This window comes from Pseudophryne corroboree, chromosome 5 (assembly GCF_028390025.1).
Source record: "Pseudophryne corroboree isolate aPseCor3 chromosome 5, aPseCor3.hap2, whole genome shotgun sequence".
NCBI lineage: Eukaryota > Metazoa > Chordata > Amphibia > Anura > Myobatrachidae > Pseudophryne > Pseudophryne corroboree.
Window position 1 is genome coordinate 528,972,712 of NC_086448.1, and position 20,294 is coordinate 528,993,005.

Consider the following 20,294-nt stretch of genomic DNA (forward strand, 5'->3'; position numbering starts at 1 on the left):
TATTGTGCTTTTTGTGAATTATTTTCTGTGAGTTTACATGTACTCTCCCAGAAAAAATTTCCATTTTTCTTATAATTTTCCTGCTATAATTAGATTTGAGGCGTCTAGTCTAGCTCCATGATGTTTCTGGACTCATGAATCCCTACGTGGATGATCAGTAACACATCTTTCTCTTCACTGCTACTTATTTAGGAAGCATTTGCCCTTTCTTTCTGCAGCATTATGAGTTACCATTGATCCTGGTTTGTGCAATATCTATGTTTTTTTGACGCCTCTAGCCCAATCTGTGCTAGTTTACAATTTTGTACACAGTATATGTCTCCAGCAGGTACTTATACAATTTTGCTATTTTGTATATATGTTGTGTTTTCAGCATTTGCATGTGTAACTATTAACATGTTGTCCCTGTACGTGTATCTATGTTAGATACACGCGCTCCTGCATTACCCGATGCCATTTGTTATTTGTTGATGTCACATGATGTTTTTGGTCTCCAGGCAACCGCTCGAGCGTCCGGGCGCACAGGAAGTGCGCGACGGAGTTTTACTGTCGTCCGAGGACCCGGCGCCCGCAGCGATGGCGTGGATACATCAGGGGTGGTGAGTAGGTATATAAATGTTGTCTTGTATGCACTTTGTTTATCCTGAAGACGATATTAAATTATCGAAACGTCGATTAGACCCAACTAGTGACCGCTGTGTCCTTTGTTGTTTGACTGAAGTCCCACGAGTGCCACTCCTTGTTTGTGGATATACATGGTCCTTGGATCACTTGAGGAGGCACCGGGGCAATTGAGTTTGAGAGTGCCAGTCCCCACATCGTTATATATATATATATATATATCTCTATCACACGGAATATACAATTTGGTATTTGTTTTTCAGTCACCTCATACCGCTTAAATCCTCTATTCTGTGTCCTTTATTTACTGTCTCATTACACAGGGGGTTATTTGCAGGTATTGTGTTTGTCTGGCTATATTGTACTGATACGCCCTAAGGCTACATTCCTTATTATGTCTGCCACACAGGGCGGGAAATCCGCGACGCTTCTGCATCCTGCAGTACTAATGCCACGGATTTACCTGAGGGAGAAGTTTTAGCCGCTGGTTGAGGTGCTGAGTGCCATACACCCAGTCAATCTGCAGCACCTGTGGCCAATCAGGACCCACTTTGTGCAGCGTTCTCAAGTATGCCGACTACACTTGTGACACGTCTTATATCCCCTGTGGGACCTCCTGTGCCATTGCAGCCACATATTGTCCCTGCAGTTAATCCGCCATGGGCGGATACTTTGTCTAACCAGTTACAACAATTAAATCAATCTTTGGTTAGACAAAAGTCTACCCCACGCCCCTCTGGGGCCAAGGGGTCATCTAAACGGACCATTTCTTTTTCACAATCCACTAATATTTCGGATAATTCTTCCGATGAGGATGGGGAATATACTGATCCGTCAGACACTGATACAGTTGCTTCTAATGAGGAATCTACAACCCAGGTTGATGATCCTGACCTAGTGGAGGCTATTAAGCTAATTCATCAAATAGATGATGACATTGAGCCTACTACTGCGTCTAAGAAACCTGATAAGTTCAAACATCAGAAGGTTGCTAAGGTAGTCTTACCACATTCTGACCACTTAATTGACATACGTCAGGAATCCTGGTCATCTCCAAGAAAGAAATTTTCCCTGTCTAAAAAGAATGCTAGCTCATTATCCTATCCCTGCGGAGTTGAGTAACAAGTGGGGAAACTCCACCGCCGGTGGACTCTCATGTCGCCCGTCTGGTGGTGTCATCTACTCTGCCTGTCACCATTGTCACCTCCCTGAATTAACCGACTGATAAGCTTGTGGAGGGATGCCTGAAGTCTATTTACTCCCTTACCGATGCTGTACATAGACCCACTATGGCAGCCTCCTGGGCTGCGAAAGGAATTGAAGCATGGGTTCAGGCAATTGAGGATGAGCTTCCTCAGGATTTTCTGACAATGCCAGACAATATCTGTCTTATATTATCACAGCCTCTTACTATATTCAGGAGGCTGCCACTGATGCAGGTGTAATGGCGGCCAAGGCGTCTACTACGTCTATCCTGGCTCGTCGAATTATGTGGTTGAGGTTCTGGAAGGTGGACCTGGACTTCAAAAATACCTTGGAGGTGCTCCCTTTTAAAGGAGGCATCCTATTTGGGGAGGATCTGAACAAGATTGTGACTGACTTGGCTACTGCCAAGACTGCGTGTCCCCCAAATACTAATCCTTCCTTCTGCTTCAAAGGGTAAGAGTACCACCTTTTGTTCCTTTCGACCTCCAGGGAAGGCAAAGGGTCAGCATATCAGCGACAGACTCGTGCTTCCAAAACCACTAAGCCTAAATATAAACAATCCTAGGCCGCCCGTCAGCCTGCTTCCAAACAAGACAAGCCTGCTGTATGACTGGGCGGGCCTCCCCTTAGGGGACCCCAGGGTGGGAGGCAGACTTCTGCAGTTCGCCCACGCCTGGTTAAAGACCACTTCGGACGCTTGGGTGCGGGAAGTTGTCTCTCACGGGTACGTAATCTCTTTCAAGAGACGCCCCCCTCGCCAGTTTTGCACAACCGTTATCCCTGCGGATCCGTTAAAAGAGCAAGCACTATACTTGGTTGTACAATCCTTCCTGGACACAGGAGTGGTAGTGCCGGTACCTCTGTCCCAGAGAGGCAGGGGATACTATTCGACCCTGTTTCTAGTTCCAAAGCCAAAGGGCTCCTTCCGGCCTATTCTCAACCTCAAAACATTGAACCAATTTGTGACAGTGGCCAAATTCCATATGGAATCTCTGCGCTCTATTGTACTGGCCATGGAACTCGAAGACAATATGGTATCCCTGGACATAGAGGATGCATACCTGCATATACCTATTGCTGTGTCGCATCAGCAGTATCTGCAGTTTGCTATTGGCAACCTACATTATCAATTCCAGGCCCTGCCTTTTGGATTGACCACAGCCCCTCGGATATTCACCAAGGTAATGGCCATGATGACGGCTCATCTCCGTCGTCAGGGAATCAGGATCCTGCCGTATCTGGATGACTTACTGATCCTCGCGAACTCCCAAGAGGTTCTCCTCAGTCATCTGGTACTGACCGTCCAGTGCCTACAAGCCCACGGGTGGCTCATCAACTGGAAAAAGTCCTCGCGGGTCCCTGCTCGGAGCATGGTGCACCACCTGGGGGCGCTGCTGGAAACACACAGCCAGAGATTGTTTCTGTCTCCAGAGAAAGTCCTGAAACTTCAGGACAGGATCAGATACTTCCTCTCTCGCCCAAGAGTGTCGATACACTCAGCGATGCAAATACTAGGCCTCATGGTGTCGACTTTCAACATGGTAGAGTACGCTCAATTTCATTCCCGCCCTCTACAGAGGTTAATCCTTTCCAAGTGGGACGGCCTACCTCATCGGATCAGGTCTTAAATGATCTCCTTGACTCCGGAGGTTGGTCTGTCACTGAGCTAGGGGCTACAGGACCAACAGTTGAGCAGGGGCCATCCCTTCTGGATCTCCAACTGGGTCCCCCTTGACAACAGACGCCACTCTGCGAGGTTGGGGCGTGGTGTTGGAGCAACACTCTCTCCAGGGTCGGTGGACCAAGGAGGAATCTCTCCTCCCGATAAACGTTCTGGAGTTGCGGGCAGTGTTCAATGCGTTGACACTGGCCCTGCCTCTAGTACAGAACAGGCCTGTTCAAGTACAATCGGACAACGCCACCATGGTGGCGTTCATAAATCATCAAGGCGGCACTCGAAGCCGCATGGCAATGCTGGAAGTATCAAAGATCCTCCATTGGGCGGAACACCATCTGCCTGCAATATATGCAGTGTTCATCCCTGGAGTCCTCAACTGGGAAGCGGATTTCCTCAGTCATCAGGACATTCACGCTGGAAAGTGGAGTCTTCATCGGGAAGTCTTTCAACTCCTAGTGGCCAAGTGGGGCCTACCAGATGTAGACCTGATGTCGTCTTGACACAATCACAAGGTTCCGGTCTTCAGATCAAGGACAAGGGATCCTCAAGCAGCGTTCGTGGACGCACTGGCAATTCCATGGAACTTTCGGCTGCCATATGTGTTTCCTCCAGTGTCACTCCTGCCCAGGGTTCTAAGGAAGTTCAAGCAAGAAAGAGTAATACTACTACTAGTCGCTCCAGCGTGGCCCAGACGGCATTGGTTCTCAGACCTGGAAGGTCTATTGATAGAGCATCCTCTTCTACTTCCTCAACGCCCAGACCTCCTCGTTCAGGGCCCTTGTGTCTATCCGGACCTGGCCAGACTGGCTTTGACGGCGTGGCTCTTGAAGCTTCACTCCTGATGTCCAAGGGATTCTCAGAGGCGGTTATTCAAACTATGTTGAAGGCCCGCAAGCCGGCTTCTGCACGGATTTATTACAGGGTCTGGAACTCTTACTTCACATGGTGTGCTGCTAAGAATTATGATGCCTATTCGTTCAGTACTTCTATGCTTTTGGCTTTTCTGCAACAAGGCCTAGATTTAGGCCTTTCGTCTGGCCTCCCTCAAGTTCATATATCTGCCTTGTCGGTGTGGTTTCAGAGGAAAATTACGTTTATTCCTGACTTTCATACTTTTACTCGGGGCGTTTTACGGATTCAGTCTCCCTATGTCCCTTCTGTGGCTCCATGGAATCTGTCTGTTGTCTTAAATGCCCTACAAGAGTCTCCATTTGAACTTCTTGAGTCTGTGGATCTTAAGTGTCTTACACTTAAGGTTGTGTTTTTACTGGCTATTGCCTCTGCTAGGAGGGTGTCAGACTTAGGCGCCTTGTCCTGTCGTCCACCCTTTCTGATTTTAGCGTGACCGGGCAGTTCTTCGTATTTGCCCTTGTTATCTACCTAAGGTGGTATCATCTTTTCATCTTAAAGGCCGGAACAACAATCTCTTGATTATCTCTTCGCTCTTTGGAGGACAAACCAGGTCTTTGGATGTGGTAGGGACTCTCCGTATTTACGTAGAGGGGGAGGTCAGATACGCTTTTTGTTCATTTTGGTTTTCACAAACGTGGCTGGCCTGCCAAATGGATTAGAATGGTGATTGCACAAGCTTATGCACAGGCTGGTCTCCCAGCTCCTGCTGCTATAAAAGCCCATTCTACTCGGTCTATTGGACCTTCTTGGGCGGCCCACCGAGGCACGTCCGCTGAACATTTGTGCAAGGTGGCTACGTGGTCTTCTGTGAACACATTCATCAGCTTCTATGCCTTTGATACTTCCGCCTCCCAGGATGCTTTCTTTGGACGCCGGGTTCTTGTGCCCGCTACAGTGCGTCCCCTCCCATGAGGAACTGCTTTAGGACATCCCCAATGTTATTCCCTGTGGAATACCAGTGTACCCCGCTGCAGAAAAGGAGATTTATGGTAGACTTAACATAGTTAAATTTCTTTCTGCGAGGTACACTGGATTCCACAGGGCGCCCACCCTGACGCACTTAGCTTCTTTGGGTTTGTATGGCATTAGCCGCTAGTCCCTTCTCCTGTCGTGAGAATGTGGTTCTATGTGACTAACATCTACCATCTCTTTTGCCTGCTACTGCACCGGACTGGTTAATGAAACTGAACTCCAGTTCCTGGAGGCGGGGTTATAGTGGAGGGGGTGCAATGTATCCTGGGAACAGTCAAATATTTTAGCCTGTTGGTGCCTTGGATCAAGATCCAACTATACACCTCCGATGTTATTCCCTGTGGAATTCAGTGTACCTTGCAGAAAGAGATTTCACCATAGTAAGTCTACCATAAATCTCCTTTTTCCAGAGCATCTCTTTGGGGAACAGCACACTGCAGCCATCACGTTTATTTGAGCTGACTTTAAAGATTTTCAGACATCAACAAGATGGAGTTTATTTAGAAGACGTAATAGTGTTCTGTTTGGGGTCCCATAACAGCTTACTCCAGCAGTGTGTAATTGTTTTCTGATTAGTATATTTGTGATGGAGCAGCACCTTTTATGTGTTTGGTTTTCTTTTCCTTCAGTGTTTAACCCATATTTTACCTCTGTTAGTTGATACAACAGCAATGGGTTTAATCAGATTATCTTTGCATTTTCAGGTAGTATCACATGTCTGGAGTTCTACGGCAACACACACCTGTTGAGTGGAGCTGAGGATGGATTGATTTGTGTGTGGAACATCAAGAAATGGGAATGTCAACAAACCTTCAAGGCTCACAAGTGAGTTGGGATTGCATTTACTTTGTACAAATTTACTTTTTCACTAAAGAGTGACAGGGATGTTACTTTTACGGCTCTTTACTAGTGATGAGCGGGTTCGGTTTCTCGGAAACCGAACCCCCCCGAACTTCACCTTTTTTACACGGGTCCGAGGCAGGTTCGAACCTTCCCGCCTTGCTCGGCTAACCCGAGCGCGCCCGAACGTCATCATCCCGCTGTCGGATTCTCGCGAGATTCGGATTCTATATAAGCAGCCGCGCGTCGCCGCCATTTTCACTCGTGCATTGGAGATGATAGGGAGAGGACGTGGCTGGCGTCCTCTCCGTTTATTGTAGAAGTTGATTGGTTTATTGCTTAATTGTGGGGAGGACTGGGGAGCAGCTGTTAGGAGGAGTACAGTGCTGATAAGTGACCACCAGTTTTTATCCGTTCTCTGCCTGAAAAAAACGCTCCATACCATATCTGTGCTCAGTGTGCTGCATAATATATCTGTGCTGAGTGCTCACACTGCTTAATTGTGGGGACTGGGGAGCAGCTATAGCAGGAGTACAGTGCAGAGTTTTGCTGACAGTGACCACCAGTATACGTTGTCTGCCTGAAAAACACTCCATATCTGTGCTCAGTGTGCTGCTTTATTGTGGGGACTGGGGACCACCAGTATAATTAATATTATATAGGAGGAGTACAGTGCAGAGTGCACTGCTGTACCTACCTCTGTGTCGTCATCCATTAAGTATACTATCCAATATCCATCTACATTCTATACCTGTGGTGCATTTTAGTTTTGCAGTTTGCTGACACAGTGTCCACCAGTATACTATATATAGCAGTACGGTAGGCCACTGCTGTACCTACCTCTGTGTCGTCATCCATTAAGTATACTATCCAATATCCATCTACATTCTATACCTGTGGTGCATTTTAGTTTTGCAGTTTGCTGACCGTGTCCACCAGTATACTATATATAGCAGTACTGTAGGCCACTGCTGTACCTACCTCTGTGTCGTCATCCATTAAGTATACTATCCATCTACATTCTATACCTGTGGTGCATTTTAGTTTTTCAGTTTGCTGACACAGTGTCCACCAGTATACTATATATAGCAGTACGGTAGGCCACTGCTGTACCTACCTCTGTGTCGTCATCCATTAAGTATACTATCCAATATCCATCTACATTCTATACCTGTGGTGCATTTTAGTTTTGCAGTTTGCTGAAACAGTGTCCACCAGTATACTATATATAGCAGTACGGTAGGCCACTGCTGTACCTACCTCTGTGTCGTCATCCATTAAGTATACTATCCAATATCCATCTACATTCTATACCTGTGGTGCATTTTAGTTTTGCAGTTTGCTGACAGTGTCCACCAGTATACTATATATAGCAGTACGGTAGGCCACTGCTGTACCTACCTCTGTGTCGTCATCCATTAAGTATACTATCCATCTACATTCTATACCTGTGGTGCATTTTAGTTTTGCAGTTTGCTGACCGTGTCCACCAGTATACTATATATAGCAGTACGGTAGGCCACTGCTGTACCTACCTCTGTGTCGTCATCCATTAAGTATACTATCCATCTACATTCTATACCTGTGGTGCATTTCAGTTGTGCGCAGTAAATATAGTAGTAGGCCATTGCTATTGATACTGGCATATAATTCCACACATTAAAAAATGGAGAACAAAAATGTGGAGGTTTAAAATAGGGAAAGATCAAGATCCACTTCCACCTCGTGCTAAAGCTGCTGCCACTATTCATGGCCGAGACGATGAAATGCCATCAACGTCGTCTGCCAAGGCCGATGCCCAATGTCATAGTAGAGAGCATGTCAAATTCAAAACACAAAAGTTCAGTAAAATGACCCAAAAATCTAAATTAAAAGCGTCTGAGGAGAAGCGTAAACTTGCCAATATGCCATTTACGACACGGAGTGGCAAGGAACGGCTGAGGCCCTGGCCTATGTTCATGGCTAGTGGTTCAGCTTCACATGAGGATGGAAGCACTCATCCTCTCGCTAGAAAAAAGAAAAGACTTGAGCTGGCAAAAGCACAGCAAAGAACTGTGCGTTCTTCTAAATCACAAATCCCCAAGGAGAGTTCAATTGTGTCGGTTGCGATGCCTGACCTTCCCAACACTGGACGGGAAGAGCTTGCGCCTTCCACCATTTGCACGCCCCCTGCAAGTGCTGGAAGGAGCACCCGCAGTCCAGTTCCTGATAGTCAAATTGAAGATGTCACTGTTGAAGTACACCAGGATGAGGATATTGGTGTTGCTGGCGCTGGGGAGGAAATTGACAAGGAGGATTCTGATGGTGAGGTGGTTTGTTTAAGTCAGGCACCCGGAGAGACACCTGTTGTCCGTGGGAGGAATATGGCCATTGACATGCCTGGTCAAAATACAAAAAAATCAGCTCTTCGGTGTGGAATTATTTCAACACAAATGCGGACAACAGGTGTCAAGCCGTGTGTTGCCTTTGTCAAGCTGTAATAAGTAGGGGTAAGGACGTTAACCACCTCGGAACATCCTCCCTTATACGTCACCTGCAGCGCATTCATCATAAGTCAGTGACAAATTCAAAAACTTTGGGTGACAGCGGAAGCAGTCCACTGACCACTAAATCCCTTCCTCTTGTAACCAAGCTCCTGCAAACCACACCACCAACTCCCTCAGTGTCAATTTCCTCCTTACCCAGGAAAGCCAATAGTCCTGCAGGCCATGTCACTGTCAAGTCTGACGAGTCCTCTCCTGCCTGGGATTCCTCCGATGCATCCTTGAGTGTAATGCCTACTGCTGCTGGCGCTGCTGTTGTTGCTGCTGGGAGTCGATCGTCATCCAAGAGGGGAAGTCGGAAGACCACTTGTACTACTTCAAGTAAGCAATTGAGTGTCCAACAGTCCTTTGCGAGGAAAATGAAATATCACAGCAGTCATCCTGCTGCAAAGCAGATAACTCAGGCCTTGGCAGCCTGGGCGGTGAGAAACGTGGTTCCGGTATCCATCGTTAATTCAGAGGCAACTATAGACTTGATTGAGGTACTGTGTCCCCGGTACCAAATACCATCTAGGTTCCATTTCTCTAGGCAGGCGATACCGAAAATGTACACAGACCTGAGAAAAAGACTCACCAGTGTCCTAAAAAATGCAGTTGTACCCAATGTCCACTTAACCACGGACATGTGGACAAGTGGAGCAGGGCAGACTCAGGACTATATGACTGTGACAGCCCACTGGGTAGATGTATTGCCTCCCGCAGCAAGAACAGCAGCAGCGGCGGCACCAGTAGCAGCATCTCGCAAACGCCAACTCGTTCCTAGGCAGGCTACGCTTTGTATCACCGCTTTCCAGAATAGTCACACAGCTGACAACCTCTTACGGCAACTGAGGAAGATCATCGCAGAATGGCTTACCCCAATTGGACTCTCCTGGGGATTTGTGACATCTGACAACGCCAGCAATATTGTGCGTGCATTACATCTGGGCAAATTCCAGCACGTCCCATGTTTTGCACATACATTGAATTTGGTGGTGCAGAATTATTTAAAAAATGACAGGGGCGTGCAAGAGATGCTGTCGGTGGCCCGAAGAATTGCGGGCCACTTTCGGCATTCAGGCACCGCGTACAGAAGACTGGAGCACCACCAAACATTCCTGAACCTGCCCTGCCATCATCTGAAGCAAGAGGTGGTAACGAGGTGGAATTCAACCCTCTATATGCTTCAGAGGATGGAGGAGCAGCAAAAGGCCATTCAAGCCTATACATCTGCCCACGATATAGGCAAAGGAGGGGGAATGCACCTGACTCAAGCACAGTGGAGAATGATTTCAACGTTGTGCAAGGTTCTGCAACCCTTTGAACTTGCCACACGTGAAGTCAGTTCAGACACTGCCAGCCTGAGTCAGGTCATTCCCCTCATCAGGCTTTTGCAGAAGAAGCTGGAGACATTGAAGGAGGAGCTAAAACAGAGCGATTTCGCTAGGCATGTGGGACTTGTGGATGGAGCCCTTAATTCGCTTAACCAGGATTCACGGGTGGTCAATCTGTTGAAATCAGAGCACTACATTTTGGCCACCGTGCTCGATCCTAGATTTAAAACCTACATTGTATCTCTCTTTCCGGCAGACACAAGTCTGCAGAGGTACAAAGACCTGCTGGTGAGAAAATTGTCAAGTCAAGCGGAACGTGACCCGTCAACATCTCCTCCTTCACATTCTCCCGCAACTGGGGGTGCGAGGAAAAGGCTAAGAATTCCTAGCCCACCCGCTGGCGGTGATGCAGGGCAGTCTGGAGCGAGTGCTGACATCTGGTCCGGACTGAAGGACCTACCAATGATTACTGACATGTCGTCTACTGTCACTGCATATGATTCTCTCACCATGGAAAGAATGGTGGAGGATTATATGAGTGACCGCATCCAAGTAGGCACGTCAGACAGTCCGTACGTATACTGGCAGGAAAAAGAGGCAATTTTGAGGCCCTTGCACAAACTGGCTTTATTCTACCTAAGTTGCCCTCCCTCCAGTGTGTACTCCGAAAGAGTGTTTAGTGCAGCCGCTCACCTTGTCAGCAATCGGCGTACGAGGTTACTTCCAGAAAATGTGGAGAAGATGATGTTCATCAAAATGAATTATAATCAATTCCTCCGTGGAGACATTCACCAGCAGCAATTGCCTCCAGAAAGTACACGGGGACCTGAGATGGTGGATTCCAGTGGGGACGAATTAATAATCTGTGAGGAGGGGGATGTACACAGTGAAAGGGGTGAGGAATCGGAGGATGATGATGAGGTGGACATCTTGCCTCTGTAGAGCCAGTTTGTGCAAGGAGAGATTGATTGCTTCTTTTTTGGTGGGGGCACAAACCAACCAGTCATTTCAGTCACAGTCATGTGGCAGACCCTGTCGCTGAAATGATGGGTTCGTTAAAGTGTGCATGTCCTGTTTATACAACATAAAGGTGGGTGGGAGGGCCCAAGGACAATTCCATCTTGCACCTCTTTTTTTCTTTCATTTTTCTTTGCATCATGTGCTGTTTGGGGACAATTTTTTGGAAGTGCCATCCTGTCTTGATTGACACTGCAGTGCCACTCCTAGATGGGCCAGGTGTTTGTATCGGACACTTGTGTCGCTTAGCTTAGTCACACAGCCACCTTGGTGCGCCTCTTTTTTTTCTTTGCATCATGTGCTGTTTGGGGACTATTTTTTAAATCGGCCATCCTGTCTGACACTGCAGTGCCACTCCTAGATGGGCCAGGTGTTTGTGTCGGCCACTTGGGTCGCTTAGCTTAGTCATCCAGCGACCTTGGTGCAAATTTTAGGACTAAAAATAATATTGTGAGGTGTTCAGAATAGACTGGAAATGAGTGGAAATTATGGTAATTGAGGTTAATAATACTATGGGATCAAAATGACCCCCAAATTCTATGATTTAAGCTGTTTTTTAGGGGTTTTTGAAAAACACACCCGAGTCCGACAAAAAATTTTCGGTGAGGTTTTGCCAAAACGCGTCCGAATCCAAAACACGGCCGCGGAACCGAATCCAAAACCAAAACACAAAACCCAAAAAATGTCCGGTGCACATCACTACTCTTTACAGGAGAAACCTAGATTTTGTTACTCTGCAGAAAATATGACTGTCGGTATATTTGGTGATCTTGCAGAGGGCCACAAGAGAGCTTGATTATAAGTGAATTCTTTATTATATCCCTGAACATTCTTTAGAGGCTTGACGCATATGGCTTTGTCACATACTATGGCATATCTGTAATGGGTGTAAGGTGTGCACAGTAAGAAATTCACTGTGGAAAAGGCCGCTGCGCCATTTTCTAGGAGATCTGTGCTTGTGCACTAGACTTTGGCACTCTGAAAGGGTCTCCTACTGACCCTAGTGCTGACAGTCTACTGCGCTGCTGGCTAGAGAAGAGAGGGCTCAGACGGAGACTTCACATGGGCCCCCTCCCGTCTTAATATGGCCCTGCACATACTGTTGGAAATTATGGGTGAAGCCTTTTAGCACTGCATACAAGGAGTACCGCTATAATAGCTGTGTATTCCATACTAGTACTTTCTTTTCGCAGTTATCTACTGAGCTGTGTTGTATGGTGACAGAGTCCTTCCAATGTTCTAATTCAGTTTTCACATAATTCAGTCTAACCAACTGGTTCAGATTAAGCAATGATTACTTCATGTGACCACATATACTAAATGTATACAATTATTCTGGATATTTAGTATTGTGACTTTGTTTCAAAAGTTTCACTGTATGGAAAGTGCAAACACAGATACGCTGCAACAATATTATAATCACGGACCTCCTATCTTCTTGGTTTGTAGTCTCCTGTCCTCTAACATGATGCCATCCTACCATTAGGTATCGGCATATTGTACCATATTCAGGAAAGAGCATTTGTTTCTCTCTTGTTGCCCTGGATGACTGTATTCTAGCAGTCTAGCTTAGATTAACATATCTAAAGGCCCGTACAAACTATGCGATATAGTAAGCGATATATAATTAATTTTCACCCTCTTGAGCAATATCGCTTACTATATTGCCCAGTGTGTATGCCGCTGACGACGACCAATGAACGGCCCCGTGGGTCGTTAACGACCCCCATTGTCTGTCATGCATGCAGCTCAATTTGGAATCTTCGTCCAAAGCCGCATGCACAGCCCAGCCGCGGCATGACGTCACTGTGCAATATTGCTAGCACATCGCCTAGCGTGTACGCACTTCAACAGTGATAACATAGGTTTCCATTTTGTAGCATTTGTAACCAAAAAGAAAGGTGTTACTTTTATTGGCAGCTTTGCAACTTCGTCCCATCAAGTCAAACAAAAGCCGACTTTCTGCTGCAGCGGACACTGGGCTCCACAAGGATAGACATTGAGATGTAGAATAGGATCTTGATCCGAGGCACCAACAGGCTCAAAGCTTTGACTGTTCCCAAAATGCACAGCGCCGCCTCCTCTATAACCCCGCCTCCCTGCACAGGAGCTCAGTTTTGTAGTTGGTGCTGCAGTAAGCAGGCACATAACAGAGGGGCTGCTCCAGGCAGCCCTAAGAAGAGCTTTTTTTGAAGAAAAAAGTGAAGACTTCAAGGGCAGCAGCGGTGGTAAATGTCAGAAGACATTCACTGTTGCAGCTCCAGCTCTCCTCAGCGGCGCTGTACACTCCTGAGCCCTGGTTGGCGGGTAACTACAGCAGGAGGCTCCGGTTTTCTTCACGTCAGGCACACATGACGGGGGCTCTCCGGGATCGCGTGGCCGCGCTTCGGGAGGTGGTGAGTGGGTCCCGCTTACGGGACCCAGTCTTTATCGTGATCCGGCGCGGTCAGTGGGAGGCGGGACGTGCGCGGTGGACACTGTGGCAGTACAGGCGATCCCACTAGATCACCAGGGCATGGGTGCAGGTCAGGTTTTCTCTCTAAACCATTTACAGTAGCCCACAGTACCCGTTGGTTTTGCCAGCAGGGGGATAAGGCTTAGACCTGAAGCCCCTCCCCCAGCCCCAGGGCGCCATTTCCCGCAAATGTTCCCGCCCTGGAGCTGCATATCTGTCTCTCCCTCACTCCCTGTCAGTGTCTGGGCGCCATTTTCTCTCAGCTTCACTGTTCCTGGGACTGCTTGGGCAAATCCTCCTGTGTAAAGTCGCCTGCTTGTCAGTGCTGTGACTTTACATGACACTTAAGTATTCTACCTGCCTTTTTAGACAGTGCTAGTTAAGAAAGAGTGCATTTAGTCAGGGTTTTCTAGTACAATTACCCTGTGATATACATCCAGTTCTTACTGTGCAGTGTTATATCTATTGACTATATAGCTATAGCTATATATATATATATATATATATATATATATATATATATATATATATATATATATATATATATATATATATATATATATATATATATATAAGCTAGTCCAGTGCAGTATTATTGTTAGTAATAACCTCTGCATTGTACAAACTGTGACTATCTGTGTGTGTATTAGATAGCTGAGTGGTGTCCATTTCGTGTCTTTCACTCAACTTGCTATCCCTATATTCTATAACCTGAGGGGGCTTGGTGCGTTAGGTTTTATATTTATAGGATTTTCACAAAGATATACTTTAATACGTATTTTTCTCTGTGATTTAGTCACCATATCTCTCCTTTATCTCTGTTAGCGCTGACTACACTGCACAGGGGTATTGGGTAAGAGGTATTGTGCTGCTGCCAATTGTACTGTGTTACCTGATACTGCAAGTTATATCATGTCTGCTTCTGAAGGTAACGGTTCTGGGGCTGAACACACTGCCGGTGTTGCTGAAGCCAAAGATCCCTATGAGGAGAATATAGCAGCTGTGGGCCTTGGTTCGGGGGGCTCCTTGTCCCCCAGTGGGACTGTGGCAACGGAGGTACATAATGACCCACCGTGGGACGCTTTTTCCACGCTTCTTCATACGCTAGTTAATAAACTAACACCCCCTATGGGACCCCCAATGCTGGTACAACCGTATGTGGTCCCTGCAGTTGAACCAGTCCCTGACTACTAAAAAGTCTGACCATCGCTCGCCTAAGCCCAAGGGGTCCTCTAAGCGAGCACTTGTCTCCTCACAATCCACTGCTGTCACTGACACCTCGTCTGATGAAGACGGCACTTACACTGACCCCACAGGTTCTGACTCAGATACTGCTGATGGGGAGGGTAGTTCACATGTGGATGTTCCTGATCTTTTGGAGCTATTAAATTAATTCTACAGATTACGGAGGATCCCCGAGCCATCCGTCCCTCCTAAGAAACCAGATAGGTTCAAGCGTCAGAAGGTGATTAAACAAGTTTTACCTCACTCTGATCACCTAGTGGATATACGTCAGGAACCCTGGGAAAACCCGGGTACGAAGTTTGTGCCTCAAAAGAAGATGCTGGCTCGCTATCCCCTCGCACCAGAGCTGTCTAAGAATTGGGAAACGCCTCCTCCAGTAGACTCACATGTGGTTAGGATGGTGGTTTCCTCACGTCTCTAAAAGAGCCTACGGATAAACGTGTGGAGGGTTTTCTGAAAGCGATTTACACCCTCACGGGTGCTGCACAAAGGCCCACTATTGCAGCAACATGGGCTGCAGAGGCTATTGAAGCATGGGCCTTGGAGTTAGAAGCTGAAATCTCTTCTGACCATGCTAGACAATGCTTGTCATATATTGTCACAGCTTCTCGCTATATTAAAGAGGCGGCTTCTGATGCCGGTATCCTAGCAGCCAAGGCCTCTACTACATCAGTCCTGGCTCGCCGGATATTGTGGCTGAGATCCTGGTCTGTGGATCTGGACTCAAGAAAAACCCTGGAGGTACTCCCTTTCAAGGGAGATATTCTGTTTGGGGAGGACTTAAATAAGATAGTGGCTGACTTGGCTACTGCCTGTCTGCCAAGTACCGCTTCTTCTGTGTCGAAGGCTAAAGGTACTTCCTTTCGTCCTTCAGGTAAAGCAAAAGGTCAGGCGTACAACAAGCAGGCCCGCACTTCCAAACCAGGTAAGCCAAAGCCAAAAAGAGCCTGGGCGGCCCGTCAGCCAGCTTCCAAGGCCGATAAGCCTGCCGCATGACAGGGCGGGCCTCCCCCTGGGGTATCCCAGGGTGAGGGGCCGGCTTCTAGGGTATACCCAGGAATGGTTGAAGACCACTTCAGATGCCTGGGTACGGGAAGTCGTCACTTGAGGTTACGCCATAGCCTTCAAAAACCGACCCCCTCATCGATTTTGCCAGACAGACGTCCCATTGGACCAGACAAAGGCAAACACTCTGCATTCGGTAGTACAGACCCTCCTGGATACAGGAGTCGTAGTACAGGTGCCTCTTGCGCAGAGGGGCCGGAGGTACTATTCTCCGCTGTTTCTAGTCCCGAAACCGAATGGGTCCTCCCGGCCCATTCTCAACCTCAAGGCATTGAACAGGTATTGTGAAGGTTTCCAAGTTCCGTATGGAAACCCTTTGCTCTATAGTTCTGGCCTTGGAACCTGTGGACTACATGGTCTCCCTGGACATACAGGATGCTTACCTGCATATTCCTATAGCAGCGTCACATCAGCAATACCTGAGGTTTGCTATTGGCAACCTCCATTACCAGTTTCGGGCGTTACCTTTTGGTTTAACAACGGCTCCGCGAGTCTTCACCAAAGTTATGGCGGTGATGACGGTGGTACTCCGCCGTCAAGGGGTCAGGATACTGCCGTATCTGGACGACTTGTTAATCCTGGCAAATTCCCCAGAACTTCTCCTACGTCATCTAGATATGACGGTACGGTTTCTACAAGCCCACGGGTGTCTCATCAACTGGAAGAAATCCTCCCTGATCCCTGTTTAGAGCATGGTGCATCTGGGAGCGCTATTGGACACTCCCAACCAAAGGTTGTTCTTGTGTCAGGAGAAAGTCCTGAAGCTTCAGGACAGGATTCGTTGCTTCCTTTCTCGTCCGCAAGTGTCGATACATTCGGTGATGCAGGTGCTGGGCCTCATGGTATCAGCATTCGACATGGTGGAGTATGCTCAATTCCATTCTCGCCCCCTCCAGAGGCTGATTCTAGCCAAGTGGGACGGCCTGCCTCACCGGATCAGGTCTCAAATGATCTCATTGACTCCGGAGGTCTGTCTGTCGCCGCTCTGGTGGCTCCAGGACCAACAATTGTGCAGGGGCCGTCCCTTCTGGATATCCAACTGGGTCCTGTTGACGACAGATGCCAGTCTAAGAGGTTGGGGCGCGGTGCTGGAGCAACACTCCCTTCAGGGTCGGTAAACCAAGGAGGAGTCCCTCCTCTCAATCAACATTCTGGAATTGCGGGCGGTCTTCAATCCATTGAACCTAGCCCAGCATTTAATTCAGAACCGTCCTGTTCAAGTGCAGTCGGACAACGCCACCACAGTGGCTTACATAAATCGTCAAGGCGGCACTCAAAGTCGTCTGGCAATGAAGGAAGTCTCTCGGATTCTACATTGGCTGGAACGCCAACCACCGGCCATATCGGCAATCTTCATTCCGGGAGTCCTGAATTGGGAAGCGGACTTTCTCAGTCATCAGGACGTACATGCCGGCGAGTGGGGCCTCCATCCAGAAGTGTTTCAACTCCTATTGGAAAAGTGGGGTCTTCCAGACGTAGATCTGATGGCGTCTCGACACAATCACAAGGTTCCGGTCTTCGGAGCAAGGACAAGGGATCCTCAAGCAGCATTCGTGGATGCGCTGGCGGTGCCGTGGCGGTTTCGGCTGCCGTACGTGTTCCCTCCGGTGTCACTCCTGCCCAGGGTAATTCGGAAGTTCAAGCAAGAAAAAAGGAATTCTGCTTCTCATAGCTCCAGCGTGGCCCAGACGGCACTGGTTCTCAGACCTGCAAGGCCTATCGTCAGAGCGTCCAACTCTACTTCCACAACGCCCAGACCTCCTCGTTCAGGGCCCCTGTGTCTACCAGGACCTAGCCCGGCTGTCTTTGACGGCGTGGCTCTTGAATCTTCCGTCTTAAGGGCTAAAGGGTTTTCTGAGGCGGTTATTCAAACTATGTTGCGGGCCCGGAAACCGGCTTCGGCTCGGATTTACTATAGGGTCTGGCATTCTTGGTGCGCATCTAACGATTATAACGCTTCCAAGTTTAGTATAGCCAAGTCGTTGGCTTTTCTTCTGAGGGCCTGGACTTAGGCCTACGTCTGGCCTACCTCAAGGTTCATATTTCTGCCTTGTCGGTGTGGTTTCAGAGAAAAATTGCGACCTTACCTGATGTGCATACTTTTACTCAGGGTGTGTTGTGTATCCAACCTCCCTATGTCCCGCCTGTTGCTCCTTGGGACTTGTCGGTGGTTTTGGAGGCGTTACAAGAGTCTCCGTTTGAACCTCTTGGTTCAGCTGATCTTAAGTGGCTTTCCCTTAAGGTGGTGTTTCTGCTGCCTATTGCTTCAGCTAGAAGAGTGTCGGATTTGGGTGCCTTGTCCTGTAGTTCCCCTTATCTGATATTTCACCGTGACCGGGCGGTTCTTAGGACTCGTCCCGGATATTTACCTAAGGTGGTTTCCTCGTTCCACCTTAACTAGGAGATTGTGGTTCCGGCACTTGTTTCTCCTGATCTGTCTCCCAAAGAAAAGTCTTTGGATGTGATACGGGCTCTCCGTATCTATGTGAAGAGAACTGCTTCCATTAGGAAATCTGATTCTCTCTTTGTACTGTTTGGATTTCACAAACGGGGCTGGCCTGCTTACAAGCAGACTTTGGCCAGATGGATTAGAATGGTGATTGCACATGCTTATGTGAGGGCTGGTCTGTTTGCTCCTGCTCACATTACGGCCCATTCTACTCGGTCTGTTGGACCTTCTTGGGCGGCCTGCCATGGTGCGACCCTTGAACAATTGTGCAAGGCGGGTACGTGGTCCTCAGTGAACACGTTCATAAGGTTCTATGCCTTCGATACTGCCGCTTCCCAGGATGCTTCCTTTGGACGCCGGGTTCTTGTGCCCGCTACAGTGCGTCCCCTCCCATAAGGAACTACTTTAGGACATCCCCAATGTCTATCCTTGTGGAGCCCAGTGTTCCCCGCAGCAGAAAACAAGATTTATGGTAAGAACTTACCTTTGTTAAATCTCTTTCTGCGAGGTACACTGGGCTCCACAAGGCGCCCACCCTGACGCACTTAGCTTCTTTGGGTTGGTATGGCATTAGCCGCTGACACTTCTCCTGTCGTGAGAGTGTGGTGTATGTGGCTACTAACCGTTGTCGTCTCTTTTCCTGCTACTGTATTGGGCTGGTTAACTAAAAACTGAGCTCCTGTGCAGGGAGGCGGGGTTATAGAGGAGGCGGCGCTGTGCATTCTGGGAACAGTCAAAGCTTTTGAGTCTGTTGGTGCCTCGGATTAAGATCCTACTCTAGACCCCAATGTCTATCCTTGTGGAGTCCAGTGTACCTCGCAGAAAGAGATTTAACAAAGGTAAGTTCTTACCATAAATCTTGTTTTTACATTTGTAGGCGTATCAACATGTGCAGTATTACATCTGCCCATGGTACCTTGTCCTACACAGCCATGGGGCGAAAACAAAAAGTAGTACTTAGAATACAGCTATATCAATCTATGGAGTGCTGTCAGTATCTATGCTCAGACTTTCAATGCTAAAAGGTAATAAATAGGTTTTGCTCGATGTTAGTTGCTTGAATACCGACAATGTGATCTGCTCTACCACCTTTGTTCTTCTTATGGCAATATCGGACATTGTGGGAATCTTTACAGTGGTTATGTACCCTTAAATGGTTTAATACATTATTCATGAATTCACCTTTAACACCGTCTTTTATTTCTCTGTAGGGGCCATGTCTCCTCTCTTTCAATACATCCGTCTGGAAAATTAGCATTATCTGTCGGCACAGACAAAACTTTAAGGCGAGTATATTATCTACTGTATATACATTTTATTCCTATATAAAGGTTTAGGATAATTAATCTGGCAGTGCATTATCCAGAGCATTGGTACAAAGAAGTAAATAATTGCTGCGCCAAGTTGCAATTTAAAGACAAGGCTGCACAAAGTTAGTTTTTTTTTTTAAATGTTAATCAGTCTATTTTAGACATGGTGCTCCAAATTATGGAAACGCCAAGATGGAAAATTCTAGACAGATTTTCTTATCTTCTTATATTATTATTTTAACTAAACTGAATAATTAGGTTAAAAAAACTTTTGCATTTATTATAGCCCCTTTGTTAATTTATTTCTCAAATGATGCTGCCAGTATATACAAATATTTAGTAAGAAAATATTTTTTTGTGGGGGGAGGGTCGTTAGCAATTTGTCCAATTTGTACACACATCTGAGCCGTGAGCCTGCTCATGTGTTAGTAATGGAAGAATAGATTACACTAAAACTTTTATTTTGGACATTTTAACAATGTCCAGATACACATTCTTTGCTGCGTTACGGAACAGTACGAACAGCTGCAGCTTAACAGGTTACAGTAACATTAGAAAAGTACAGGGTTAGAGCAAAATACAAATCATGTGAACATTACACTGTTAATAAGTTTAGCTTTTTAATTAGGCCAAGTATGCAATAGACCAGCTGATTTGCTCCGTGACTC

General features: G+C 47.2%; 1 protein-coding gene across 2 annotated transcripts in view; it reads left to right on the top strand.

The window, feature by feature from the left end:
* PAK1IP1 (PAK1 interacting protein 1) overlaps positions 1–20,294 on the top strand; it is a 65,971-nt gene that overhangs the window by 22,754 nt on the left and 22,923 nt on the right. For both annotated transcript variants that reach the window (XM_063923138.1, XM_063923137.1), the window contains exons 3-4: positions 6,094–6,214; positions 19,528–19,602. In XM_063923138.1, the coding sequence (XP_063779208.1) occupies positions 6,094–6,214; positions 19,528–19,602 (196 nt within the window). The remainder of the gene's footprint in view (positions 1–6,093; positions 6,215–19,527; positions 19,603–20,294) is intronic.